General features: G+C 43.7%; 1 protein-coding gene across 9 annotated transcripts in view; it reads left to right on the forward strand.

Annotated features, from left to right (window-relative positions):
- LOC141114251 (beta-1,4 N-acetylgalactosaminyltransferase 2-like) overlaps positions 1-25,931 on the forward strand; it is a 330,459-nt gene that overhangs the window by 249,498 nt on the left and 55,030 nt on the right. For all 9 annotated transcript variants that reach the window (XM_073607828.1, XM_073607829.1, XM_073607830.1 and 6 more), the window contains 3 exons: positions 16,934-16,968; positions 19,767-19,956; positions 21,714-21,800. In XM_073607828.1, coding sequence (XP_073463929.1) covers positions 16,934-16,968; positions 19,767-19,956; positions 21,714-21,800 — 312 coding nt within the window. The remainder of the gene's footprint in view (positions 1-16,933; positions 16,969-19,766; positions 19,957-21,713; positions 21,801-25,931) is intronic.

Raw genomic sequence — 25,931 nt, forward strand, 5'->3', positions numbered from 1 at the left:
CAATTGTCATTGGGACAGAAAGTGAAGTGAAATCTTCTGAACAGGGGCACAGACAGCAAAACAAATGTTACAGGAGTGATAACCCTTCCCTATGTTACCCAAAAAGCTTAAAAATTGATTTTTTTGGCTGGAGCTACACTTACAAAATGTACCTGTTCCAAATTACAAACAGATTCAACTTAAGAACAAACCTACAGTCCCTGTCTTGTTTGGACCGCCTGTATACTGCTGTTCTTTTTTTAATTTGGGTGCGGGATTCCCCTTAATATCCATACAAGACCCAATGGGCTGGGGGGGGGTCCCCATGTCGTTTTTCTCAATAATTTTCATCCATATTGTCTGGACCTGACATTACATTACAGCCGCAAGCAGTTTTAAATGACTTTTATTCCTTTAGAAATGTAATTTTGTGTAGGGACTGTTCTAAACACGGGAAACACGCGCCACTTTACAGGCATACTATATTCGCCCCCAGGTACAATATTTAAAGGAATATTTCACTTTTATTTTTTCACTTTAAGCATTACTAAAATCACTGCTCCTAAAAAAACGGATGTTTTTAAAACTTTTTTTTGCATTGATACATGTCCCCTGGGGCAGGACCCGGGTCCCCAAACACTTTTTTAGGACAATAACTTGCATATTAGCCTTTAAAATGTGCACTTTTGATTTTTCACGATTGGGTCCCATAGACTTTAATGGTGTTCAAATTTTCGCGTGAACTTTCGGTCCATTCGCATGTTCTGCCACGAACTGAACCGGGGGGTGTTCAGCTCATCCCTATTAGCTATATGTTTATAGTTTAAATATTGATATTTGCACTGAAACCGGTAATTTTAGGTACTTTTTTACAGTGTTAGTAAAAAATGCGGCTGTCAGTAAATTTCATGATTTTTGCCAGTACAAAATTGGTACCGTTTTTAAATTTTGGCGTCCTGCCAGTAAATTCCACTTCGGGGGTTGGCAACATTGGTGACAGTCTGTCAAAGTATTGGCTGCGAGGCTCGTGCAGCCATTAATTTGAGCACCCCTGTACTGCCTATAAGAGAAATAAAGTAGAACGGCTAATGGCCAGTGAAGGGGGAGGCTTGGGTGGCCATTGGGATTGGCCAGCCAGCAGGCCAGGGGGGGGCAGGTTTGTCTGAATGGCCGGTATGAGAGAGACCTGTCATCCACACTGCCCATCACCTCACTTCATAGTGCGCAACCCCACTCAGCCTCAGCGCCGCTGCATTGCTGAAATTCTGCCAATGGCTGTGCAGCAATGCTGGTTTTTGAAATTCAAGCCAATGAGGCTGTAGCAATATTCCTGAATGACGTTAGCCCTCCCACTTCATGCAGTGATGAGAGAAGGAGGAGAAAAATGCAGAGGAGAATAAGTGAAATAATAAAAGAGGTGATAGAGTTATTTATGAGACCTACCATTGAATGGAATGTAACTTACACATGTCATTCTAAAGGCGTCTGTAATGTTGGAATGCATCTTTTTCTTTAAATAAAGAGTTTAAAAAAAAAGCCATTTATACTTACAGTGGAATGTTTTTACTTATGTTTTTTTTGCACAATTACATATAGTTTATATACTGTTTTTGTGCGTTTGTAAAATTAAAGCGTTCCAGTCTGGATGTAGTCCAGGACCAAATTTTTGTTCCAGTCCAGCGCTGGGGTCAGTTGAAGCATTTTTCAAGGCTCTGGGTTTTCTCTATAATGATAATGACTGTGCTCACTCAGCTGAAACTGACCTCAAGATAAGTTACATAGTTACATAGTTACATAGTAGGTGAGGTTGAAAAAAGACACAAGTCCATCAAGTCCAACCTATGTGTGTGATTATGTGTCAGTATTACATTATATATCCCTGTATGTTGCGGTCATTCAGGTGCTTATCTAATAGTTTCTTGAAGCTATCGATGCTCCCTGCTGATACCACCGCCTGTGGAAGGGAATTCAACATCCTTGCCGCTCTTACAGTAAAGAACCCTCTACGTAGTTTAAGGTTAAACCTCTTTTCTTCTAATGTTAATGAGTGGCCACGAGTCTTGTTAAACTCTCTTCTGTGAAAAATTTTTAGTTCTATTGTAGGGTCACCAGTACGGTATTTGTATATCAAAATCATATCCCCTCTCAAGCGTCTCTTCTCCAGAGAGAATAAGTTCAGTGCTCGCAACCTTTCCTCATAACTAAGATCCTCCAGACCCTTTATTAGCTTTGTTGCCCTTCTTTGTACTCGCTCCATTTCCAGTACATCCTTACTGAGGACTGTTGCACAGAACTGGACAGCATACTCCAGGTGTGGCCGGACCAGAGTCTTGTAGAGTGGGAGAATTATCGTTTTATCTCTGGAGTTGATCCCCTTTTTAATGCATGCCAATATTCTGTTTGCTTTGTTAGCAGCAGCTTAGCATTGCATGCCATTGCTGAGCCTATCATCTACTAGGACCCCCAAGTCCTTTTCCATCCTAGATTCCCCCAGAGGTTCTCCCCCCAGTGTATAGATTGCATTCATATTTTTGCCACCCAAATGCATTATTTTACATTTTTCTACATTGAACCTCATTTGCCATGTAGTTGCCCACCCCATTAATTTGTTCAGATCTTTTTGCAAGGTTTCCACATCCTGAGGAGAAGTTATTGCCCTGCTTAGCTTAGTATCGTCTGCAAATACAGAGATTAAACTGTTTATCCCATCCTCCAGGTCGTTTATGAACAAATTAAATAGGATTGGTTCCAGCACAGAACCCTGGGGAACCCCACTACCCACCCCCGACCATTCCGAGTACTCCCCATTTATCACCACCCTCTGAACTCGCCCTTGTAGCCAGTTTTCAATCCATGTACTCACCCTATGGTCCATGCCAACGGACCTTATTTTGTACAGTATTATGGGGAACTGTGTCAAATGCTTTTGCAAAATCCAGATACACCACGTCTACGGGCCTTCCTTTATCTAGATGGCAACTCACCTCCTCATAGAAGGTTAGTAGTAAAATTAGGAACAACGGTCTGGCAATTACTTGACTGAGTTCCCTAAGTAAGCAAGCCATCTGCTCCCAGTGATTTATTAATGTTAAGTTTCTCAAGTCTAATTTTAATTCTGTCCTCTGTTAACCATGGAGGTGCTTCCTGTGTTGTGTCATGAGGATAAACACTGCAGTTTTGGTTACTGAAGCCCCCGATTCACTTGTGAAGACTGAGGAGAAGAATAAATTGAATACCTTCGCCATCTCCCCATCCTTTGTAACCAGATGTCCTTCCTCATTCTTTATGTGGCCAATATGGTCTGTCCTCCTTTTTTACTGTTTACATACTTAAAGAATTTCTTGGGATTTTTTTTTTGCTCTCCTCTGCTATGTGTCTTTCACGTTCTATCTTAGCCGTCCTAATTGCACCCTTACATTTCTTGTTGCATTCTTTATAAAGTCTGAATGCTGATGATCATCCCTCAACCTTGTATTTTTTGAAGGCCTTCTCCTTTGTTTTTATATTCATTTTTACATTGGAGTTAAGCCATCCAGGGCTTTTGTTCGCTCTTTTAAATTTATTACCCAATGGGGTACATTGGCTAATGCCCTTATTTAATATGCTCTTAAAGCAAACCCATCTCTCCTCCGTATTCTTTGTTCCTAATATTTTATCCCAATTTATGCCTTTTAGCAAGGTTTGTAGTTTAGGGAAGTTGGCTCTTTTGAAATTCAGTGTCTTTGTATCCCCTTTATGTTTCCTATTTGTGTGATTTATAATGAAACGAATTGACCTGTGATCGCTGTTACCTAAATTGCCCCGTATTTCCACATCCGTGATCAGGTCTGTATTGTTGGTAATCAGTAGATCCAGTAATGTTTTATTTCTAGTTGGTGCGTCTACCATCTAACCCATAAAATTGTCCTGCAAGACATTAAGGAACTGGCGAGCCTTAAATGAATGCGTGGTTCCCTCCGCCCAGTCTATGTCTGGATAATTAAAATCCCCCATTATGATAACACTTCCCATCCTTGCTGCTAATCCAAATTGTGATAGGAGATCTGTCTCCACTTCCTCCCTCAGTTTAGGGGGTCTATAGCATGCTCCCAGTATTATTTTCCCCTTAGTTTCATCCCTTTGGAACTCTACCCATAAGGATTCCACCTCCTCCCTAGCTCCCTCAGTGATGTCATCTCTCACATTCACTTGTACATTATTCTTGATATATAGGCATACCCCTCCCCCTTTTTTACCATCTCTATCCTTGCGGTAAATGGTATACCCTTGAATGTTTGCCAGCCAATCATGAGAGCTGTTGAACCAGGTCTCTGAAATTCCCACAAAATCCAAATCCTCCTCGTACAACAGTATCTCTAGTTCACCCATCTTGTCCGCCATGCTCCTGGCATTGGTGAACATGCCACATAGTTTAGACCGGTCACGTATTGTCTTTGTATTGGGTGTTTCGAGATTGCCAACTAGGACTTGCTACTATACTTACCTTGTGTTTTTGTGCTTTGGTTAACCTACCACTAATGCCCCCAATACTACCCTCTGGAATATCTTCTGCGCTGACTATCTCTACCTCTGGACCCTCCCCCCCATTGCCTAGTTTAAAAACCCCTCTAACTTTTTGGCCATCTTCATTCCCAGCAGATCTGCACCCTCCTCATTTAGGTGCAGTCCGTCCCTTCTATAGTACCGGTTATCGACTGAGAAGTCGGCCCAGTCCTCCAGGAACCCAAACCCCTCCTTACTACACCAGCTCTTCAGCCACTTGTTTACTTCCCTAATCTCCCTCTGCCTTTCTGGTGTGGCTCAATGTACCGGTAGTATTCCTGAGAATACTACCTTGGAGGTCCTTTTCCCCAATTTAGCTCCTAAGTCCCTAAAATCGTTCTTTAGGACACTCTATCTGCCTCTGACTTTGTCATTGGTGCCAACGTGCACCATGACAGCTGGGTCTTCCCCAGCCCCTCCCAGTAATCTGTCCACAAGATCCGTGATGTGCCGAACCCGAGCGCCCGGTAGACAACATACTGTTCGGCGCTTCAGGTCTTGGTTACAGATTGCCCTCTCTGTCCTTCTAAGAATTGAGTCCCCTACCACCAGAATCTGTCTTTCCTTTCCCTCCCCCCCCTCTCACTGGAGGAGTTCTTCCCCCGGCAGGTAGGAGAGTCCCTCAGCTCCAGCAGTGCTGGTCCCTGACTGGTTTCACCAATGTCACTCAATGGAGCATACTTATTGGGATGCTCCAGTCCTGGATCGGCCTCCCTGGCACTTCCCCCTCTACCCTTCCTGACTGTCACCCATCTACTCTTTGCTAGTGCCTGCACCTCTATGTCTCCACCCGCCTCTGTGCTGGCCCCTTCCGGCACCTGCCGTGTACGTTCCTTGCTCTCCTTTAGTATGGAGGGACTTCTCAGTGCTGACAGTTGCTTCCCCAGATTCAGAACCTGGGCTTCCAGGGAAACAATGTCCTTACATTTTGCACAGCAGTATTCGCCCTCGATCGGATGATCAAGGAACGCATACATGCAGCAAGATGTACAAAGAGTCGTCTCTCCACACCCGCCGGGCAACTAATCTATCCAATACCTGGGCCGGGGTATTGGATATTGGTATTGGTACTGGATATTGCAACCAAAAGCACCAGTGCTGTAAAAAATCAATGGTCTTGATGTGAGGTGAGCTGTTAGCACAAACGGAGTGATCACACCATCACTTAAGGATTTCTTCATATATGCACGTCTATCACCACTGGGATCTGTTTGATTTATTTATTTACTTGGACATATTGATGTGGGATGTGAAACACAAAAAATGACACTTTATTGATGAACTTTATTATCCTATGAAATTTATTTGGTTTACCTATTCGCCATATTTGCACATATTTTGATTTCTTACAGCACTGGTGCATTTGGTTGCAATAAACTATAAAAAATAGGGGATTCGCGCTGTTCACTGTTAAAATAATAGTAAAACCTCTCACTACAAGGGAAAAAACTGCGTTACAAATCTGAGTAAATAAATTCGTGAAAAAAACGGTGAAAAAGTAAACTTCAATGCGTATAATCACATACAATGGTATATATATATCCACGAATATGACTGAGGCTACCAATAAACATACGAACTACTTGTAGTAAAAAATGAAAATATATACAGAAAATAGAGATGAAAAATAAATTAAAATATACAAGAATAACAAAAAAATAAAAAAATAAAATAAAATGTATGTATATAAAGGAGTGCCCTGAAAAACAATAAGTGATAAACAATCCAAATGGTATTATACCAATAATGTGTTTTAGAATCAAAATTGTGATCATGCAAAAAATTGAAACAAAAAAATCTTTGTAAAATTTTAAAATCTAAAATTGTGATCACATACCAAGTTAAGCAATGGTAAAAATAAAAAAAAATAAAAAAATTTTTTTTGGAAAATCTGAAAAACAGCGATGATAGTCCGTGCATATAAAATTTCAAAAAAGTGTCCGTGCATACAAAAAGCCGCAGACAGTCAAGTGGTAGCGGCGTGCGTTCCACGGCCCGTCTACCAAAAACCGGAAGTGAACAGCATAAACAGAAGATAGAGCGACGTATGCGTACCAAGTGGCCACGCCTTGCGCGTTTTGTAATCAAGACGTCATCTGAGACGTCATCTGTCATCTGCTGTTCACTTCCGGTTTTTGGTAGACGGGCCGTGGAACGCACGCCGCTACCACTTCACTGTCTGCGACTTCTGGCGTGGAGCCAGCTGGCAGAGAGCTGCTAGTTTTTTGTTTTAACTTTTTTAATGTAAGCTTGAATAACCAAATAAAGTAATCTTTGGATTTATGCTACAAGGCTCTTCTCTTCTCCCTGTATATGGAATTTTATCCCGGTGGATGCCATTAAGATCACATTGGTGACACAAGTGGAGAAAAGTCGGTGAAGGGGACATCGATCGCTTGGACCATTGGATTCACGTCTATATGCCTATTACCCCTGCAGGGGTTGGGCGTTCCGGTGAGTGGGGACACTAGTGGGGGTTCCATATAGGACGGTTCACACCAATCCCAACAAATACATCCGGAACCACTTGGAGACACATCAGATTTCTGCACAAGGATTTTTTATATACACAGGACTATTTTTTTTATATATGCAGCACACTTTTGATTTTTTTGTATGCACGGACACTTTTTTGAAATTTTATATGCACGGACTATCATCGCTGTTTTGTAGATTTTCCCAAAAAATTTTTTTTTTTTTTTTTTTTTTACCATTGCTTAACTTGGTATGTGATCACAATTTTAGATTTTAAAATTTTACAAAGATTTTTTGTTTCACTTTTTTGCATGATCACAATTTTGATTCTAAAACACATTATTGGTATAATACCATTTGGATTGTTTATCACTTATTGTTTTTCAGGGCACTCCTTTATATACATACATTTTATTTTTTGATATTTTCGTTATTCTTGTATATTTTAATTTATTTTTCATTTCTATTTTCTGTATATATTTTAATTTTTTACTGCAAGTAGTTCGTATGTTTATTGGTAGCCTCAGTCATATTCGTGGATATATATATACCATTGTATGTGATTATACGTATTGAAGTATACTTTTTCACCGTTTTTTCACGAATTTATTTACTCAGATTTGTAACGCAGTTTTTTCCCTTGTAGTGAGAGGTTTTACTATTATTTTAACAGTGAACAGCGCCAATCCCCTATTTTTTATAGTTTATAGCATTTGGACTTCACCTAGGTGTTTTCCTTGTCTGGGGGGGCTGCAGTTCGTATTGGTGTCTGTCCTGAGCACGGAATACTAATATACATTTGGTTGCAATGCCAGCAGGGTCATCTTATTTGGATATTGCTAACGCATTAATGAACTTTATCTGCATGTAGAATTATCTTGCTTTGTTTGCACATTTTTTAATATTTGCAGCACTTGTGCATTTGGTTGCAATATCCAGCAGGGTATTATTCATTTTTATGTCTTATTTATTTGATATTTGCAGATTCAATTGAACTTCATTGATGAATTTGATCTGTATATATGGTATTTTTTTTTTTTTATTTATTTATTCCGCTTTGTTTGCACATTTTTAATTATGAGCAGCATTGGTGTTTTTAGTTGTAATATCCAGTAGAGTTTTAATGATCTCTGTTATTGATGTTCCTTACATTATTTGCTTATTTGTACATTCATCTGAACCTCTTACAGCACTGGGGTTTTGATTTAGTACCCAATAGGTCTTTTTGTGTTATGTATTTTTACACTTTGTTTTATTGAATTAGGGACAGTGCCACACTTTTTATTTTTAGTAAGTGTGGGGACACATAGTGTTGGCAACTGCCATTGGCTGTTTTATGTCATTATATTAGTTGGTATTGGTTAGCGCATAAGTAATCATATTCTCTTTATCCACTGCCCTACTGACGCCTTCCACTGCTGTACTGACACCTTCCACTGCTGTACTGACACCTTCCACTGCTCTACTAACACCATCCACTGCTCTACTGACTGTCACATTCCACTGCTCTACTGACACCATCCACTGCTCTACTGACACCTTCAACTGCTGTACTGACACCTTCCACTTCTCTACTGACTGCCACCATCCACTGCTCTGCTGACTGTCACCTTCCACTGCTCTACTGACACCATCCCCTGCTCTACTGACACCTTCCACTGCTCTACTGACTGCCACCATCCACTGCTCTACTGACTGTCACCTTCCACTGCTCTACTGACACCATACCCTGCTCTACTGACACCTTCCACTGCTCTACTGACACCATACAATGCTCTGACACCATCCACTGCTCTACTGATACCATCCACTGCTCTACTGACACCATCCACTACTCTACTGACACCATCCACTACTCTACTGACACCATCCACTTCTCTACTGACACCATACACAGCTCTACTGACACCATCCACTGCTCTACTGACACCATAAAGTACACAGCTCTACTGACACCATCCACTGCTCTACAGACACCTTCCACTGTTCTACAGACACCTTCCACTGTTTTACTGACACCATCCACTGCTCTACTGACACCTTCCACTGTTCTGCTGACACCATCCACTGCTCTACTGACACCATCCACTGCTCTACCGACACCTTCCACTTCTCTATTGACACCATCCACTGCTCTACTGACACCATTCACTGCTCTACTGACACCATTCACTGCTCTACTGACACCATACACAGCTCTACTGACACCATCCACTGCTCTACTAACTGACACCATCCACGGCTCTACTGACACCATCCACTGCTCTACTAACTGACACCATCCATGGCTCTACTGACACCATCCACTGCTCTACTGACTGACACATTTATATTTTTACAGTGACATTTTTAAAACTTTTCCTTACTGTTTAGTTAGGCCTTGCTGGATAATTTCTTACAAAAGGTGCTGAACCCCGGTGATCGTTGATCTCTTTTATGTTCAGGTAGATCTGTACCTCTCAATGGTTGTCTACCCCTGCTCTAGGGTATTCTAACTGTTTAGCCACTTGGAGTATCTTGGCGCTTGGTGGAGGTGGCAGGTGGTAGTGGGGGTCCCCAGGTCAACTTTTGCATTGGGCCCACAAGCTTCAAGCTACGCCTCTGACCCCGACTATTCTGACCCTTGCCTGCCATGTACCTGGACTGTCATTGAACCACTCTGCCTGTTTTCTAACCACAAGTAGCCATTTGCTTTGCTCAGTTGGGGCCTGCCCTGGCGTGGTGGCCAGGCACTATAGCATTTTGTATAAGACCTGGGGGCAACTGAGTACCGGTAGGCCTGCTAGCCTTATGAAAAAGGGGGTTGCTATAGGTGAAGAACACAGAAGCTAGCTATAGTGTCTGACGACCTGCGTTAGGGGAAAGCTTATAAGATTTTTCTAAGTTTTCTTCGTGCTGTTTTTACTTTTACTTTTTGGGGGCTTGCTAGTTAATTTCTTAAAAAAAAAAAAGGGTGCCACACCCTGGTGATCTTTGATGTCTTCAATGTTGCCCAGGTAGATCTCCACTTCTCAAAGTTTACCTACCCCTGCCTTAAAGGAGTTGTAAAGGCAAAAGATTTTTCATCTTAAAGCAACCTTTTGTGTGTAGCAGCCACCCCAGCACCCCCTACTTACTTACCTGAGCCCCATCTCTCTCCAGCAATGTCCACGAATGTCTAAGCCATCTGGGACACTTTTCCTGATTGTCTGAGACACAGCAGCGGCACCATTGGCTGTCAATCAAACTCAGTTAGCCAATCTGGGGAGAGAGGGGGCAGGGCCGGGTTGAGGCACCATGACTGAATGGACACACGGAGTTGTGACTTGGTTCCAGTGCCCCCATAGCAAACTGCTGACTGAGGGGGCACTCAATAAGAGGGGGTTTTAAATCTTTTTAATTTTTAAATGAGACTTTACAATCACTTTAAGGCATACGTTTGTTTAGATTCACCTAAGCATACATTGACAATATAAATGCATGAGGATGCGCAGTAATGGGTAAATGCAAATAAATATACTTAATAATTCTGAGAAAGACAGACTAAATGTGATGTGATATGATGGACGAATGCAGACTTATGCCCCGTACACGGATTTTCTGACGGGAAATGTTAGATGTGAGCTTGTTGGCGGAAAATCCGACCATGTGTGTGTTCCATCGGACATTTGTTGACGGACTTGGCTAGCATGCTCTCAAATTTTCCGCCAACAAATGTGTGTTGTCGGATTTTCCGATCGTGTGTACACAAGTCCGTCGGACAAAAGTCTGAAGTACAAACACGCATGCTCGGAATCCAGGACGAGCCGGAAGCGCTCGGTCTTGTAAAACTAGCGTTCGTAATGGAGATACCACATCGGCTCGCCGTACGTCTTGTACCTCACTACATTCGTAATTGTTAGCCAACATTTGTGTGATCGCCGTGTGTATGCAAGACAAGTTGGAGCCAACACCCTTCAAACAAAAATCCACGGTTTTGTTGTCGGAAAGTCTGATCCTGTGTACGAGGCAATACAGTGAAAGACACAGACAGACCGAGAAGGATGTAGATAAACATTCATAAAGAGCTTTGTATACCTTTCTGAAACCTACACCTACTTTTAGACAAATAGTAATTCATACAAATGATGGTTGAGTGTTGGGTATAATTTTCTCATTGGTTAGATCCAGGGAAACTCTGATTATTGCCATACCTCCTGCAAAAGTATGCAGGCATAGGACACACCCCTTGCCACGCCCCCTTAAAGGAGAATTGTACAAAAAAACAAGATTGGTTAAACCCACAAGTCCTTTTTTTTTACCAATACTATTCCTTAATACTGGCTTTTGGAATTTACAAATGCAGCCATTTAGAAATCAGATGAAAGGTTTAGTGCTGCAAAACACTTTTTTATAGATAAAAAGTGCATTTTATATACAACTATATAGATCAGACCAAAATGAGGGACAAATGAGGAGGAATGAGGGACAGAGGGACATTGCTCCAAATCAGGGACAGTCCCTCAAAATTAGGGACAGTTGGGAGCTATGTTATAGCTTTTAGTGCATACAGGCTTGTAGGGGGAGTAGGCGGGTGGTACCTCCTCCATGTTCCCCTCCTGGTTCGTCACCAAGTGTGGATCACATAGGAGACCTACCCCGGGGTGGGTTCTTCTGGGCTACTCTAGGCACCTTGAATAGGGTCACTACCTTACACATGGGGTAGCTTTACTTGAACAGACGACTGAACTCTAGTTCATTTTCTTGACGTTAATAAACACCACCATGGTCACTGTTGAATTCAGGAGGGATATGCTAAGCCGATGCCCTTTCCACCGGTCCAGTGTATCTCTGCTACCTCACTCCCAGTAACGGAATAGGGCCCTACTGTACGCCTAGCGCGCGCTCCATGCGTACATTCACTTTACTCTTCCTCTTCCTTACATGTAAACAAGCTGAGGACCTGTGAGGTGCTGATCTGCTTCTGTACTATGGGAGAAGGACCGCTCACAGAGACAGAGCAAAGACACCTGCCATCTGCCATATGTACACACTTACAGCAGGCTGCTAGAGAGACCTTCGTTACCCTTGGTAACCACTGGTGTCTTCACACTAGATTAACTCTTGTGCTGATGTCTTCATACCCCAATGTGTTTAACTGACCCGAATTGTAAACTATGGAGTTGATTTACTAAAGGCAAATCCACTGTGCACTACAAGTGCACTTGGAAGTGCAGACACTGTACATCTGAAATGAGGGGAAGCTCTGCTGATTTATATAATTTAATCATAGTTACATAGTTACATAGTAGGTGAGGTTGAAAAAAGACACAAGTCCATCAAGTCCAACCTATGTGTGTGATTATGTGTCAGTATTACATTACATATCCCTGTATATTGCGGTCATTCAGGTGATTATCTAATAGTTTCTTGAAGCTATCAATGCTCCCCGCTGAGACCACCGCCTGTGGAAGGGAATTCCACATCCTTGCCGCTCTTACAGTAAAGAACCCTCTACGTAGTTTAAGGTTAAACCTCTTTTCCTCTAATTGCAATGAGTGGCCACGAGTCTTATTAAACTCTCTTCTGCGAAAAAGTTTTATCCCTATTGTGGGGTCACCAGTACAGTATTTGTAAATTGAAATCATATCCCCTCTCAAGCGTCTCTTCTCCAGAGAGAATAAGTTCAGTGCTCGCAACCTTTCCTCATAACTAAGATCCTCCAGACCCTTTATTAGCTTTGTTGCCCTTCTTTGTACTCGCTCCATTTCCAGTACGTCCCTCCTGAGGACTGGTGCCCAGAACTGGACAGCATACTCCAGGTGCGGGCGGACCAGAGTCTTGTAGAGCGGGAGAATTATCGTTTTATCTCTGCAGTTGATCCCCCTTTTAATGCATGCCAATATTCTGTTTGCTTTATTAGCAGCAGCTTGGCATTGCATGCCGTTGCTGAGCCTATCATCCACTAGGACCCCCAAGTCCTTTTCCATCCTAGATTCCCCCAGAGGTTCTCCCCCCAGTGTATAGATTGCATTCATATTTTTGACACCCAAATGCATTATTTTACATTTTTCTACATTGAACCTCATTTGCCATGTAGTCGCCCACCCCATTAATTTGTTCAGGTCTTTTTGCAAGATTTCCACATCCTGCGGAGAAGTTATTGCCCTGCTTAGCTTAGTATCGTCTGCAAATACAGAGATTGAACTGTTTATCCCATCCTCCAGATCGTTTATGAACAAATTAAATAGGATTGGTCCCAGCACAGAACCCTGGGGGACCCCACTACCCACCCCTGACCATTCTGAGTACTCCCCATTTATCACCACCCTCTGAACACGCCCTTGTAGCCAGTTTTCAATCCATGTACTCACCCTATGGTCCATGCCAACGCACCTTATTTTGTACAGTAAACGTTTATGGGGAACTGTGTCAAATGCTTTTGCAAAATCCAGATACACCACGTCTACGGGCCTTCCTTTATCTAGATGGCAACTCACCTCCTCATAGAAGGTTAATAGATTGGTTTGGCAAGAACGATTCTTCATGAATCCATGCTGATTACTGCTAATGATATCATTCTTATTACTAAAATCTTGTATATAGTCCCTTATCATCCCCTCCAAGAGTTTACATACTATTGATGTTAGGCTAACTGGTCTGTAATTCCCAGGGATGTTTTTTGGGCCCTTTTTAAATATTGGTGCTACATTGGCTTTTCTCCAATCAGCTGGCACCATTCCAGTCAATAGACTGTCTGTAAAAATTAGGAACAACGGTCTGGCAATCACCTGACTGAGTTCCCTAAGTACCCTCGGATGCAAGCCATCTGGTCCCGGTGATTTATTAATGTTAAGTTTCTCAAGTCTAATTTTAATTCCGTCCTCTGTTAACCATGTAGGTGCTTCCTGTGTTGTGTCATGAGGATAAACACTGCAGTGTTGGTTACTGAAGCCCCCCGATTCACTCGTGAATACTGAGGAGAAGAATAAATTCAATACCTCTGCCATCTCCCCATCCTTTGTAACCAGATGTCCTTCCTCATTCTTTATGGGGCCAATATGGTCTGTCCTCCCTTTTTTACTGTTTACATACTTAAAGAATTTCTTGGGATTTTTTTTGCTCTCCTCCGCTATGTGTCTTTCATGTTCTATCTTAGCCATCCTAATTGCACCCTTACATTTCTTATTGCATTCTTTATAAATTCTGAATGCTATGGATTATCCCTCCACCTTGTATTTTTTGAAGGCCTTCTCCTTTGCTTTTATATGCATTTTTACATTGGAGTTAAGCCATCCAGGATGTTTGTTCGCTCTTTTAAATTTATTACCCAATGGGATACATTGGCTAATGCCCTTATTTAATATGCTCTTAAAGCAAACCCATCTCTCCTCTGTATTCTTTGTTCCTAATATTTTATCCCAATTTATGCCTTTTAGCAAGGTTTGTAGTTTAGGGAAGTTGGCTCTTTTGAAATTCAGTGTCTTTGTGTTCCCTTCATGTCTCCTATTCGTGTGATTTATACTGAAACTAATTGACCTGTGATCGTTGTTACCTAAATTGCCCCGTATTTCCACATCTGTTATCAGGTCTGTATTGTTGGTAATCAGTAGATCTAGTCATGTGCAAGCAAAACTTCTGTTTTTTTATTTTCCGTACATGTCCTCCTCAGATCTACAAAATAATGCATTTGGGTGCCAAAAATATGAATGCAATCTACTCACTAGGGGGAGAACCTCTGGGGAAATCTAGAATGGAAAAGGACCTGGGGGTCCTAGTAGATGACAGGCTCAGCAATGGCATGCAATGCCAAGCTGCTGCAAGCCAACAAAATATTTGCATGCATTAAAAAGGGGATTAACTCCAGAGATAAAATGATAATTCTCACACTCTACAAGACTCTGGTCCGGCCGCACCTGGAGTATGTTGTCCAGTTCTGGGCACCAGTCCTCAGGAAGGATGTACTGGAACTGTAGGGAGTCCAGAAAAGGGCAACAAAACTAATAAAGGGACTGGAGGATATCAGTTATGAGGAAAGGTTACAAGCACTGAACTTGTTCTCTCTGGAAAAGAGACGCTAGAGAGGGGAAATGATTTCAATGTACAAATACCATACTGGTGACCTCACAGTAGGGATAAAACTTTTCAGCAAGGGAATATAAAAAGACACATGGCCATTCAATAAAATTAAAAGAAAAGCGGTTTAACCTTAAACTGCGTAGAGGGTTCTTTATGGTAAGAGCGGTAAGCATGTGGAATTCTCTTCCACAAGCAGTGGTTTCAGCAGGGAGCATAGATAATTTAAAAAAACTATTAGATAAGCACCTAAACGACCATAACATACAGGGATTTACAATGTAATATCGACATAAAAGCACACACACAGGTTGGACTTGTGTCTTTTTTCAACCCCACCAACCAACTATGACAGCACTTCAAAGTGCACGTGAAGTGCACAGTGGATTTATCTTTAGCAAGGGCAGTTTCAAAAACTTTACTGAGAATTTGCAGCATAAAGTATAAATTACACAGTGGGGTTGATTTACTAAAACTGGAGAGTGCAAAATCTGCTGCAGATGTTCATGGTAGCCAATCAGCTTTTAACTTCAGCTTGTTCAATTAAGCTTTGATAATAAAACCTGGAAGCGGATTGGTTTCTGTGCAGAGCTGCACCAGATTTTCCACGCTCCAGTTTTAGTAAATTTCCCCCACAGTCTCCCTAACTCAGGCTTTCTCACTGCCCCAGCATACCTACAGAGGAAAGAGGAACCCAGGAAGCATGTTAACTCTAACCCTCCCGGCTGGGGCAGTATTAAACTCAACCTGCTTAACCACTTAAGGACCGGAAGGTTTTGCCTCCTTAATGACCAAGCCATTTTTTTGCCATACGCACTGCATTGCTTTAACTGACAATTGCGTGGTCACGCGACGCTGTACCCAAACAAAATTTACGTCCTTTTTTTTTCCACAAATAGAGCTTTCTTTTGGTGGTATTTGATCACCTCTGCGGTTTTTATTTTTTGCACTATAAAAAAACAAAAAGCAACAAAAAAAAATTCTTTTTTACTTTCTGCTATAATACATATTCAAAAAATATATATTAAAAAATATTCATCAGTTTAGGCCAATATATATATTCTTCAACATATTTTTGGTAAAAAAAATTGCAATAGGCGTAAATTGATTGGTTTGCACAAAAGTTATTGCGTCTACAAGCTAGGGGATAGATTTAGGGATTTTTTTTTATATTGTTTCTGCTGGTTATGGCAGTGATCTGCGATTTTTAGCAGGACTGCGACATTGCGGCGGACAAATCTGACCCCAAATTACACTTTTTGGGGACCGGTGACATTATTACATTGATTAGTGCTATAAAAATGCACTGATCATTGTAAAAAAGACACTGGCAGGGAAGGGGTTAACACTAGGGGGCGATCAAGGGGTTAACTGTGGTCCCTCAGCGTGTTCTAACTGTAGGGGGAAGGGCTGCCTGGGACACGACAGAGATCACTGCTCCCGATCATTGGGAACAGTAGATCTCTGCCATCTGTCAGAATTGTTTACAAAGGCAGATCCTCTCCTCACCACGATCGTGGGTCGCTGGTGGACATCGAGTCCGCCCAACCCACTGGTATGCTCCCGCAGCATGCAGCGGGCGCGAAGGTGCGCCAGCGGTGGCGCACGCCCACCCGCTACTGCGCGAGCCGACGTACAATGACGGAGCTTCACGCAGGAGAGCCAACCTGCCACAGTACAACTGCGGCGTGCAGTCGTTAACTGGTTAAAGACTCAATTCACAAAGCTAACACACCAAGATAAAGTTAGTTAGTTTTAAAAAAGTGACAGTTATTTTTAGCAGAGTGCAAGGACACGTAAATGAAAATTGCAGTCACATGGCTAAAATCAAGATCTTTATGCTTTTCTTTTGTTTGTGAATTAAGTTTAATGTGTTTTAAACTTTGTTTTGTTTCTCTTCCAGGTTTACAAATTGATGCATTTCTGCCAAAATACACGGTACAGTATACACAGTTTTTAAAATACATTTACAGTACACGGGCAAAGCACAGGTTTAGTTTAAAGAAAATTCTGAATACGGTAATGCACATGTTAGCGCACCATGAGGGACTACAGTAGTGTGAGTTGGCCCAAAATGAATGTAGGAATTGGGCTTAGTTTAGTGAGGCTAGGCTTCAGATTTGTGCTTAAAGGAGTTGTAAAGGCAGAATGTTTTTTTAGCCTAATGTATTCTACGCATTAAGATAAAAAAACCTTCTGTGTGTAGCAGTCACCCCAGCACCCCTCTAACTACTTACCTGAGCCCCATCTCTCTTCAGCAATCTCTACGAATGTTTAAGCCATCCGAGACACTACTCTTCATTGGCTGAGACACAGCAGCGACACCATTGGCTCCCACGGCTGTCAATCAAAGTCAGTCAGCCAATCAGGGGAGAGGGGGTGGGGCAGGGTCGTGGCTCCGTGTCTGAATGGACACAAGGAGCTGTGACTCGGCTCAGGTGCCCCCATAGGAAGCTGCTGACTGTGGGGGCACTCGATAGGAGGGAGGGGTCAGGAGCAGCAAAGAGGGACCTGAGAAGAGGAGTATCTGGGCCAGTGGCGGTTGATGATCAAAATTTTTTGGGGGGGGCGCAAATAAACTGAAAAATACTGAACCCCCCCCATCAATTGCATCCTCACTTTGCCCATCAAATGCAGCCACTGTGCCCATCAATTGCAGCCATTGTGCCCATCAATTGCAGCCATTGTGTCCATCAAACGCAGCCACTTGTGCCCATCATATGCAGCCACTTGTGCCCATGAAATGCAGCCATTGTGCCCATCAAACACAGCCACTTGTGCCCATCAAACACAGCCAATGTGCCCATCAAATGCAGCCACTGTACCCATCAAACGCAACCACTTGTGCCCGTCATATGCAGCCACTTGTGGCCATCATATGCAGCCACTTGTGCTCATCAAATGCAGCCACTTGTGCCCATCATATGCAGCCACTTGTGCCCATCATATGCAGCCATTGTGCCCATCATATGCAGCCATTGTGCCCATCATATGCAGCCACTTGTGCCCGTCAAATGCAGCCACTTGTACCCATCAAATGCAGCCACTTGTGCCCATCAAACACAGCCACTTGTGCTCAGTATATGCAGCCAATTGTGCTCAGTATATGCAGCCACAACCACTGTGCCCACCGACCCCCCCCCCCCACTTGTGGGGCTAGCCGCTCTGGCAGCACCCCCAGCCCCCTGCCCGCGCATGGCTCTGACAGACCCCCCCGGCACTTACCGCCAGGTAGCCTGGCGCTTTGGCCGATCAGGAAACAGGACTGACGCCCTGCCTCCCGATTGGCGGAGAGGAAGATTAGTGTGAAAATAGTGAAAATTAATTTGCTATCGTCACACAATTTGGTGGGATCAGGGTGCACTCTCTGTGCCCCGAGCCCACCCTATTTTGAAGCCTATTAGAGCCTCTGACTCTAATCAGGTGCTTCAAAAAGTACGACCCCCTCCCGCCCCCAACCACAGGACTCCATGCGTCCTGAAAGGGGCCGGGCGCATGGATGGCGGGGGCGGCGCTTGTGCGCCCACAGTGCACAGGCCGCCACTGATCTGGGCTGCTCTGTTCAAAACCACCTTGACAGAGAAGGTAAGTATAACATGTTTGTTATTTTTTTTAAACAAGACTTTACAACCACTTTAAAGGGGTTGTAAAGGTAAAAGTTTTTTCACCTTAATGCATTCTATGCATTAAGGTGACACCCCCAGCCCCCCCGTTTTACTTACCTGACCCCGCGAAAGTCCAGCGCTCGCTCCCGACATCCATTTCGCCGCTCAGCCTGGCAGCTGATTGGCTACAGTGGATGGATTGAAAGCAGCGCAGCCATTGGCTCGCGCTGCTGTCAATCACATCCAATGACGCGGCGCGGCCGGGGGGCGGGGCCGAGTGATACAGTGAGCGGCTATAGCCGCCGGCTGTATCACGGGAGTGCGCCCGCAAGGACTAACCACCATGCGAGGGAGCTCGCATTAAGGTGGTTAGTTCTCTCGGGGAGGAGCTGAAACAGCCGCCGAGGGACCCCAGAAGACCAGGTTCGGGGCCACTCTGTGCAAAACGAGCTGCACAGTGAAGGTAAGTATAACATGTTTGTTATTAAAAAAAAAAATTACCTTTACAACCCCTTTAAGTCTGATCTGTTGCCTTGCTGTAAAAAGAATAAAACTCCCGTCGTGTGTGGGAAGAGTCAAATTTCTAACACTTCCGGGTTTGTTGAATAGTCCTGACAATTGCTGTGATTCCTCTTGCTGTCTGCCATCTGGAATGTTTGGAAACAATATTTTTTAAAGGAATTGGAGATTTAAATATTTATTAGTCCCAAATGGTACATTAGTCCCAAATGGTTGGATTAAAAACTTGACAGAGGTTTTAATCATACTATGCGTTTAAATTAGTTTTGGCTTTAAATACACTTGAAATAAAATTTAATAAATTGAATATCATGACTTTATATTCCGGATCTGTCTGTGCCTGTCACATTTTCTTCCTGATTTCAGCACCCTATGCCCATGGCAGCTAAACACACCTACTCCGTAATCACAGTCCGAACTGTTACACCAAAGTCAGCATAACTGGAATGCATTATGTTAGAGGAAAATAATACAGAATATAACTACAATGACTACAGTCTATTCAAAAATAGTATGTCCCACAGTAGCATTTATGACATTTATGCCATTTTATATGGTATATTATTCACTTTAAAACTTTGAATCTTAGGTTTTGGAATTCTGTTCTTGTAGGTGGCACTTGAGGCATCTCTTGGAACCTTTGACATTCAAGTTAATATATCTGGGATTCCTGGGGTTCAGATTAATGGCAGAGGAGAGAAACATCTGGACATTATTACCGATGATATCCGTGTGTTAAATCTCATTCTGGCTAATACAACTTACACAAGTACTCTTTACAGCATTGACAGTCTGGACATTGGTAAGAAAAGTCATATGAGCTAGAAAGCAAATGCATTAACGTAGGTTTGTGTGTATTGTTCACTCTGTTCTGGGAACAGGTTGCCACCATCCATTTACATAGTTTTGTGTGTCTTACCTTCTGTGGGATTTTGCCGGCAACCAAACCAATGAAACATAACTTCATAAAAAACTTCTCTTTATTACAAAAATGTTAAATACATCTTCTCTTAAAAACACACATAGCCATATGACGCCTTAAGAGTTTCCTTGACTGGAACTAAGGGGCCAAGCCCAACCCCTGAAAAACAACCCCACACCAAATGATTTGGACCAGTGCACAAAACAAGGTCCATGAAAACATGAATGAGTGAGTTTGGGGTGGAGGAACTTGACTGGCCTTAACCCGATAGAACACCTTTAGCATGATTTGGAGCGGAGACTAGGAGCCAGACCTTATTGTCCAACATCAGTTCCTGACCTCATAAATGCGCTTCTGGAAGAATGGTCAAACATTCCCATAGACACACTCTGTCACGGAACGCCCCACACTCCGCTTGAGTGCTTCCGTCATATACCGCTTCCTAAGTTCTGGAACACGAGTCCAATGGATCTGGCTATAGGAACCCCAAGAACTAGACAACACCAGTCTTGGAGTACATCAGAACTGCCTTTATTTTGAGATCTCACAGACCTTTATACAGCAGGGATGACTCAAAGCTAACCTAATTAACATGACCTAATTTACTACAAAATGTACCCAGACCAGATGACAGTCTTGTGGGCACCGAGCTTCACACATTAATACAATTAACAATACAAACAACAATCTCCCCCCTCCTCAGCCTAGACCATTCGTCTATTAGCCAGGGCTGGTGGCTAATGTGATCAGCTCTCTCAATTAACATAAACACATGTTGATAACACCAGCATCTCCTCACAGGATGTGTCCCAGCAGAATGAATCAGTCTTATCAGCAGGGGGCTGCTGGAGGAATCCCCCCTCCCTCTTCAGGGACACAAATATACAGTAAGGAGTCCCCATACAATATATACATGACTGAGTCCGATTAATACAGTTCAGACTGGATTTCTCATTCACCTCAAATGCTAGGGCCCATAATCGGTGGGCAACAGGCTTGCACACAGTCCTCTCCAACAGCCTCCGCTCTGGCCATGCCTGTGACACACTCCTAAACCTTGTGGACAGCCTTCCCAGAAGAGTTGAAGCTGTTATAGCTGCAAAGGGTGGGCCAACTCAATATTGAACCCTATGGACTAAGACTTGAATGCCATTAAAGTTAATGTGCATGAAAAGGCAGGTGTCACAATACTTTTGACAATAGAGTATATATATCGATATAGATATATATATTATATATATATATTCCTTTTTTTTTAAGTGATCATACAATCTCAGTTCTTAGCTGCATAAGGGGCTTAAAGAGATTGGGGTGGAGAAACAGCAGCACACCGATCTTCCCAGTGAAGTGCAGGTGGGGGGGGGGGGATTTCAGCACAAATTTGACTGTTGCAGGACAGGCGGGCCAGAAAACTGACATTGGGATGGATGTGCTCTCATTATTAGCATGGTCATTTTAATATAGGAAAACAGGGGACTGGAATGATCACCAGGTATTTCAAACAAAGGAAGCAATGCAAAGAGAAGAAGATACTTTTTAACACAAGTACATGGTACAACATATACTGTACATATCAAGAATATGAAACATCGGGGTAACATATTCATTACCCATTCTTGGTTTTATCTTTATTGCAGTAACATTTTCTATGGACCGGTACTTGGCACATATTCCAGTTTCTATTCGACAACCACCAATAGTTCATTTGCATGACCCAGGACGGGGTAAGTATAGGCAAAATTTGTTGTTTCCACTGCTGTATGTTGCTCAGTGGACTGCACTGCAGCCAATAAATATGCCCATGCTGTTGGAGAGGCCCTGTTTGGAATATCACACTGCTGCCTTGGTAGTAGAGTTGCCACCTTTTCTTCAAGCCAAATCAGAACACTAGCAGCGCACAGCAAATTTTTTTTTTCTTTTGTAGTACATTACATTTATTACCTCTGTACAATGCCACGCACAGCAATTTTTTATGTAGTATACACTATACAAATAGTTTTGTGATTAAATAACATTTCTGATCATATGGAGTTAATCACAAGAGTCCCCCTTTACAGCAGAGTCAACAGAGTTCCCCTTTACATCCAAATCCACAGGGTTCATTTCCCTTTACATCTTATTCTGCAGTTTCCCCTTACATCTGAATCCACAGAGTTTTCCTTTACATCTGAATCTGAAGGAGAGGAGTGTGGAGGGTATAAACGTGGGCTGTATGTACAGGAGAGGAGTGTGGGGCTATGACAGTGGGCAGTATGTACAGGAGAGGAGTGTGGAGGTATGATAATGGACGGTATGTACAGGAGAGGAGAGTGGAGGGTATGGAAATGGGCGTTATGTACAGAAGAGGACTGTGGAGGGTATGACAGTGGGCAAAATTTACAGGAGAGGAGTGTGGAGGTAGGACAGTGGGCGGTATGTACAGGAGAGGAGTGTGAAAGGTATGACAGTAGGAAGTATGTACAGGAGAGGAGTGTGGAGGGTATGACAGTGAACAGTATGTACAGGAGAGGAGTGTGGAGGGTATGACAGTGGGAGGTATGTACAGGAGAGGAGTGTGGGGGCTATAACAGTGGGCAGTATGTACAGGAGAGGAGTGTGGAGGTAGGACAGTGGGCAGTATGTACAGGAGAGGAGTGTGAAAGGTATGACAGTAGGAAGTATGTACAGGAGAGGAGTGTGGAGGTATGACAATGGGTGCTACGTACAGGAGAGGAGTGTGGAGGGTATGACAGTGGGAGGTTTGTACAGGAGAGGAGTGTGGGAGCTATGACAGTGGGCTGTATGTAAAGGAGAGGAGTGTGAAGGATATGACAGTGGGCATTATGTACAGGAGAGGAGTGTGGAGGGTATGACAGTGGGCAGTGTGTACAGGAGAGGAGTATGGAGGGTATTACAGTGGGCAGTATGTACAGGAGAGGAGTGTGGAGGTATGGCAGTGGGCAGTATGTACAGGAGAGGAGTGTGGAGGTATGACAGTGGGCAGTATGTACAGGAGAGGAGTGTGGAGGTATGACAATGGGCAGTATGTACAGCAGAGGAGTGTGGAGGGTATGATAGTGGACGGTATGTACAGAAGAGGAGTGTGGAGGATATGACAGTGGGCAGTATGTACAATAGAGGAGTGTGGAAGGTATGACAGTAGGAAGTATGTACAGGAGAGAAGTGTGGAGGTATGACATCATAACCTCCACACTCCTCTCCTGTACATACTGCCCACTGTTATACCCTCACACTCCTCTCCTGTACACACTGCCCACTGTAATACCCTCCACACTCCTCTCCTGTACATACTGCCCACTGTCATAGCCCCCATACTCCTCTCCTGTACAAACCTCCCACTGTCATACCCTCCACACTCCTCTCCTGTACATAGTGCCCATTCTCATACCTCCACACTCCTCTCCTGTACATACTTCCTACTGTCATACCTTTCACACTCCTCTCCTGTACATGCCGCCCACTGTCATAGCCCCCACACTCCTCTCCTGTACATACCTCCCACTGTCATACCCTGCACACTCCTCTCCTGTACATACGGTCCACTGTCTTACCCTCCACTAGGGATGGGCTTTATGTTCGGGTCGAACATGAGTTAGACTCAAACATTGGCTGTTCGCCAGTTCGCCGAACAGCGAACAATTTGGGGTGTTCACGGCAAATTTGAAAGCCACAGAACACCCTTTAAAAGTCTAATGGAGAAATCAAAAGTGCAAATTTTAAAGGCTTATATGCATGGTATTGTCATAAAAAGTGTTTGGGGACCTGGGTCCTGCCCCAGGGGACATGTATCATTGCAAAAAAAAGTTTTAAAAATGTTTGTTTTTTTGGGAGCAGTGATTTTAATAAAGCTTAAAGTGAAACAATAAAAGTGAAATATTCCTTTAAATTTCATACCTGGGGGGTGTCTATAGTATACCTGTAAAGTGGCGCTTTTTTCCCAGGTTTAGAATAGTCTGACAGCAAAATGACATTTCTAAAGGTAAATTAACCCTGTGGATTCAGATACACACTGCCCACTGTCATACCCTCCACACTCCTCTCCTGTGCATAGTGCCCACTGTCCTACCTCCACACTCCTCTCCTGTAAATTTTGCCCACTGTCATACCCTTAACACTCCTCTTCTGTACATACCGCCCATTGCCATACCCTCCACACCCCTCTCCTGTACATACCGCCCACTATCATACCTCCACACTCCTCTCCTGTATATACTGCCCACTGTCATAGCTCCACACTCCTCTCCTGTACATACAGCCCACCTTTATACCCTCCACACTCCTCTCCTGCAGAATCAGATGTAAAGGAAAACTCTGTGGATTCAGATGTAAGGGGAAACTGCAGAATAAGATGTGGCGGCAACTGATGGGCACAGTGGCTGTGATTGATGGTACAGTGAGGCCGCAATTGATGTTTTTTTTTTCTGAATTTTTCAGTTTGTTTGCGCCCACCCATAAATTTTGAGCACCAGCCGCCACTGCCACTGCCATATCCTCCACACTCCTCTTCTGTACATAACGCCCAGTGTCATACCCTCCGCACTCCTCTCCTGTACATACTGCCCACTGTCATACCTCTACACTCCTCTCCTGTATATACTGCCCACTGTCATACCTCCACACTCCTCTCCTGTACATACTTCCTACTGTCATACCCTCCACACTCCTCTATTGTACATACTGCCCACTGTCATTTCTCCACACTCCTCTTCTGTACATACCGCACACTATCATACCCTCCACACTCCTCTCCTGTACATACAGGAGATGACAGTGGGTGGTATGTACAGGAGAGGAGTGTGAAAGGTATGACAGTAAGAAGTATGTACAGGAGAGGAGTGTGGAGTTATGACAATGGGCGCTATGTACAGGAGAGGCGTGTGGAGGGTATGACAGTGGGAGGTTTGTACAGGAAAGCTGTGTGGAGGGTATGACAGTGGGCAGTATGTACAATAGAGGAGTGTATGACAGTGGGCATTGTGTACAGGAGAGGAATGTGGAGGTATGACAGTGGGCATTGTGTACAGGAGAGGAGTGTGGAGGGTATGACAGTCGGCGGTATGTTCCAGAGAGGAGTGCGGAGGGTATGACACTGGGTGGTATGTACAGAAGAGGAGTTTGGAGGGTATGACAGTGGCAGTGACGGCTGGTGCTCAAGATTTTTGGGGGGCGCAAACAAACTGAAAAATTCTGAAAAAAACCCATCAATTGCAGCCTCACTGTACCATCAATCACAGCCACTGTACCTATCAGTTGCCATCACTGTGCCATCAAATGCAGCCACTGTGGCCATCAATTCCTGCCACTGTGCCATCAAACACAGCCATTGTGCCCATCAATTGCTGCCACTGTGCCATCAAATGTTGCCATTGTGCCCATCATTTGCTGCCACTGTGCCCATCAATTGCCGCCACTGTGCCCATCAAACGCAGCCACTGTGCCCATCAAACACAGCCACTGTGCCCATCAATTGCCACCACTGTGCCCATCAATTGCCACCACAGTGCCCATCAATTCCTGCCACTGTGCCCATAAAACGCAGCCACTGTGCCCGTCAAGCGCAGCCACTGTGCCATATCAAATGCTGCCACTGTGCCCCATCAAATACGGCTACTGTGCCCATTTTATGCAGCCTCTGTGCCCATCTTATGCAACCACTGTGCCCATCTTATGCAGCCACTGTGCCCATCAAATGCAGCCACTGTGCCCCATCGAATGCAGCCACTGTGCCCATCATATACAGCCACACTGTGTGCCCCATCAACTGCAGCCTCAATGTGCCCCATCAAATGCAGCCTCACTGTGCCCTATCAAACGCAGTAACTGTGCCATATCAAATGCTGCCAGTGTGCCCCCGC

This window comes from Aquarana catesbeiana, linkage group LG12, assembly GCF_042186555.1.
Source record: "Aquarana catesbeiana isolate 2022-GZ linkage group LG12, ASM4218655v1, whole genome shotgun sequence".
In the NCBI taxonomy this organism is placed as follows: Eukaryota; Metazoa; Chordata; class Amphibia; order Anura; family Ranidae; genus Aquarana; species Aquarana catesbeiana.